The sequence below is a fragment of the Sciurus carolinensis genome, chromosome 2 (genome assembly GCF_902686445.1).
Source record: "Sciurus carolinensis chromosome 2, mSciCar1.2, whole genome shotgun sequence".
Taxonomy (NCBI): domain Eukaryota; kingdom Metazoa; phylum Chordata; class Mammalia; order Rodentia; family Sciuridae; genus Sciurus; species Sciurus carolinensis.
The window spans coordinates 121,480,579-121,485,208 of record NC_062214.1 but is presented as its reverse complement, the minus strand read 5'-3'; the positions used below and the strand labels follow the sequence as shown (position 1 = coordinate 121,485,208).

The following is a 4,630-nucleotide window of genomic DNA, read 5'->3' as shown; positions in this document are numbered from 1 at the left end:
ATTCTTAATAAAGTAGATAACCTGGCAGTTATAAAATTTTATTTATTAGGGACTTTCATCCACACAAACTTCAATATTAGCATTTCATAGTAAAATGCATCTGAGGTACTTACTGGTTTGAATATCTTGACAATCATCAGAAAATAAATAATGATGAAGAACATAATTTCATTAATGCACTTATGTATCACATGTATGTAAACTATGAAATATACAACTATATTTCACATATGTTATGCTTTGGATTCTCATAATTTTCTCTAAGACTAAAGAGTGGGTATTATTTCATTTTATCAGTCAAATAAATAAATATTTCAAACTATTGGGAAGATATATCCTAGTAAATATTGAGGACAGAACTACAATTTAAATCTTGACTGTTCAGTTCATTTTTAATTCTGATTTGTGGGATGAACAATGTTTCTGAATATGTGATGAAGTTTTAGGCAAAAAAATTAAAAGCAAGACTAGATTTCTATGGACGGGGTTGTGACTCAGTGGTAGAAGCACTTGCCTGGCATGCATGAGGCACTAGGTTCGTTGATCCTCAGCACCACATGAAAATGAATAAATAAAATAAAGATATTATGTACAACTAAAAAATATTTTAAGAAAGAAGAATAGATTTCTACCTTCCATTCTGATGCTCCAGAGCAGGATAAAGCACAAGCATGGTCGTTTGAAAGTGTGTGTGTGTATGTGTGTCTTTGGCTTTATCCATATGTGTGAGTATGAGTAATAGTTCTAATGAAAAAAACTGAAACAAAATGATTCAAATCAAAGATAAAATGTAAGATAGAAGTGATCCTGTGAACTGACAGTGTCAGCTCTAGCCCAGCATGGTGGTGTACACCTGTAATACCAGCAGGTTGGGAGGCTGAGGCAGAAGGGTCACAAGCTCAAAGCCATACTCAGGAATTAGCGAGGCCTAAGCAACTTAGTGAGACCTGTCTCAAATCTAAAATATAAAAATGTAGTCGTGCCCTCAATGTTTGCTAGGAAAATATATTCCCAATTGTTTAAAATATTTATTTGACAGTTAAAATGAAATAATACCCATTCTTTAGTTTCAGAAATAATTATGAGAATCCTAAAGGTAACATATATGAAATATATTTGTATATTTCATAGTGTACATGCAGGTGATACATATGTGCATTAATGAAATTATGTTCTTCAACATTATCTATTTTCTGGTGATTGTCAAGATATTCAAACCAGTATGTACCTCAGATTCATTTTACTATGAAAGGCTAATGTTGAAGTTTATGTAGATGAAAATGTTCTCCTTTATTTTAAATAAAATTTATCTACTTTATTAAGAATTATTGTCATCATCATTAGTGTCCTTGCTCTGGCAGTAATTGATCTCACACACTGGTTACAAAATTATTCTTCACATCTATGCAGTCCTCAGTCTTAACATGCTAAGAGAAGAAAATATGGGTTGATTCAAAGGGTACATTACATAATTTTATATGTAAATTTGGAGTACTGAGAATATAAACTGTATTCATTCCAGCTCAATGTGGGAAACCGCACAGAAGGTGAATGTGGGCTGAGGGAGCCAGGGTGCTAGTCCACTCAGTCCGCACAGGTGGAAATACCACAGGGCAGCACAGATACAGAAAAGAGAAGGTCAGCACTCAGGAACCAGGGAAACAAACAGTGCTCACAGATGTCGTCTGCCCAGAGAACACAAAGGGAAGAAGGGAAGAGCTTCAGTCAGGAGCCAGGCCAAGACAGATTCAGGAAAATAAGCAAGAGGACTAGACAGGAGAAGTCACGACTTCTGCTCATAACCAAAGTAGAATAAGAATAATGCTCCAAAAGAAGAAAAAGCTTAGACACTGAAAATCAATTATCTAAATATATAGAAGGAATATATAGGAAGGTGATTTATCTGATAATTTGGAGGGCTCAGAAGAAAAATATAGCCTGTTCAAAGCTTAAGTTTCACTTATTTAGGAATAAGTAAGACTATTAGGCTATCATTTTAGAATAAATGGGAAGGGTAAGAATATACTGGAGCTGGTAGGATAATGGACCTTAATCTGTCATGTGTAAGTATCTGTGTGTGTGTATATATATACACACACATATGTATTATATATATAATTTATATATAATATATACTACATATATTGATATACATGTACATATAATTTAAAATTACATACACTTATATTAATACTTCAAATTTAGGAGGGGAAAAATGATTACTAGCCACTAAAATGTCAAGTGAATGTTTTTTTCACTTTAACATATCTGACTAATCGTGATTGGCATTTTCCTCATTGATTAAATTGAACACACAGTTGGTGAACTCATGACTAAATGATACATAAAACAAATGCATGTGGAGATGCAATCTAGGCCCAAATATAGATGCATGCAATTTTATAATACATTTCTCATCTTTTGTGCCATTCTGAATGAAAAAAACATCCAATTCATCCAATATCAGTGATCATTGCCCCTTGTATTAATCAAATAAAATGTATTTTTCATAAATGTCCATTTTCTCTCATCCTGTAGGCATCAAATATTTACTTCCTTTATATCCACACCTTTTTCCACATTAGCCTCACTTTAAACACCTTGGTAAACACCCCTGCATGGATGTGAAGAACAGCTCCATGATATCTGAGTTTGTTCTGCTAGGGCTCACCAGCACTTGGGAACTAGAAATTTTCTTCTTTTGCATATTTTTGCTGGCCTATGCAGCAATCATGGCAGGAAACCTTCTCATTGTGATCACGGTGACCTGTGACTCTCACCTTCATTCCAAACCAATGTACTTCCTCCTTGGAAACCTCTCTTTTCTGGACATGTCCATTTCTACCATCACGACCCCTAAGATGATCACAGACTTCCTCAGGGAGAAGAAAACTATCTCCTTGTGGGGCTGCATGGCTCAGATGTTCTTCCTCCACTTCTTGGGGGGCAGCGAGATGACTCTTCTCATAGTTATGGCTGTTGATCGCTACATTGCCATCTGCAAGCCTCTTCACTACACATCCATCATGAGCCACAGGGTGCTGGTAGGCTCTGTACTGCTGTCCTGGGCTGTAGGCTTTGTGCACACCATGAGCCAGATGGTCTTCACTGTCACCCTACCCTTCTGTGGCCCCAATGTGGTGGATGATATATTTTGTGACCTTCCCCTGGTAATAAAGCTTGCCTGCACTGAGACCTATGTTCTGGAGTTGCTGGTAATTGCTGACAGTGGCCTCCTGTCCTTCACCTGCTTCACACTCTTGCTCATTTCCTACACTGTCATTCTGGTAACTGTGCGACGTGGGTCATCAGGTGGGCTCTCCAGAGCTCTGTCCACACTGTCTGCTCACATCACTGTGGTAACTCTGTTCTTTGGGCCCTGCATCTTCATTTACACTTGGCCGTTTAGCAGTCTTTCAATGGATAAATTTCTTTCTGTGTTTTATTCAGTTATTACACCCTTACTGAACCCTATTATTTACACTCTGAGGAATCGAGAAGTGAAATCAGCCATGAGCAGACTGAGGACCCAACACACCAGCTCCATACACACCTTCTAAACAACAGTCATGAAGATGAAGGTTTTTGTGGAAAACCCACATAAATTATATGTCAGAATACGTTGGCATGAAATGGGAGATTTTTATAAATAATATTATTATATTATACATTGAAAGTTTCACAAAAAGTCCCATTATTATATTTCTATGATATATGTAGTTTTATTGAAAGAAAAATTATTTTCATTGAAATCTATTTCAGATATGCATTAGTAAATTGTTTTTGTAATATAATAAATATTGCAATAGAAAATTTGGCTCATTAACATATAGTTAAATATATTAGAAACATTTAATAGTTATTTAAAAAAGAAAAAAATGAATTTCTATACTTTTAATCGGGGATCTTTCAGCTAAATTCTGTAGATGAGTAAATAGAGTCAAGTTTATGTGAATTCTTCTGAAGTCCACAGGCATGGACATATACATTTACATTTCTGTGGATCCTAATATGTCAAAACATTATTTTTCAACAGGGCAAACAAGTTGTTTTTATGACTGGACAGATGCAGATAACAATTGTCACCCACTGATATAAAAATGTATTTTTTTCTTAATAAAAATTAGAGCTGACAAGGGTGACATTGCACTTTTTGTTTTATCTTTCATTCATGTTTGTGTGCAGATTTACATCATACAACTTTCAAAAACAAGTAAGAACGTTACTTTTGTGTTAGTCCCTTGGACAAAGAAAAACTGAGGTAGCCCCCATGGATCCCTGGCATTCACACCATGACAAAATAGGATTCGGCAAGCTGATAAAATTGCCTGAAGAAACTGTAAATTTAATAAATAGATCTTCTATGATCTCTTGAACATGCATGTACAAGGTTGAGATAATAACTGATCCTCCGCTTAATGTACCAGAATCTGATATTTTCATTTTTTCTTCCTAAATTAGTTCTTCATTCTAGTTATGCTTATGTTATCATTCACTCTAAAATTGTTTACTATTATTCCTTAAATAATGCTTGTTATATCAATGCAGTGATTTAACTTGCATAAGTGCCATTCAGATTTATTTATTCTTAAGACAATCTTTCTGGTAATTCTAGAGAGAATTCATTGAT

The 4,630-nt window shown here is 35.0% G+C and overlaps 1 protein-coding gene across 1 annotated transcript; it reads left to right on the top strand.

The window, feature by feature from the left end:
- Window positions 1-2,618: 2,618 nt before the first annotated feature.
- On the top strand, window positions 2,619-3,560 carry LOC124977174 (olfactory receptor 4L1-like). Its single transcript, XM_047540522.1, has one exon. It carries the CDS (start codon window positions 2,619-2,621, stop codon window positions 3,558-3,560), a length of 942 nt encoding a protein of 313 aa, XP_047396478.1.
- The last annotated feature ends 1,070 nt before the right edge of the window (window positions 3,561-4,630 follow it).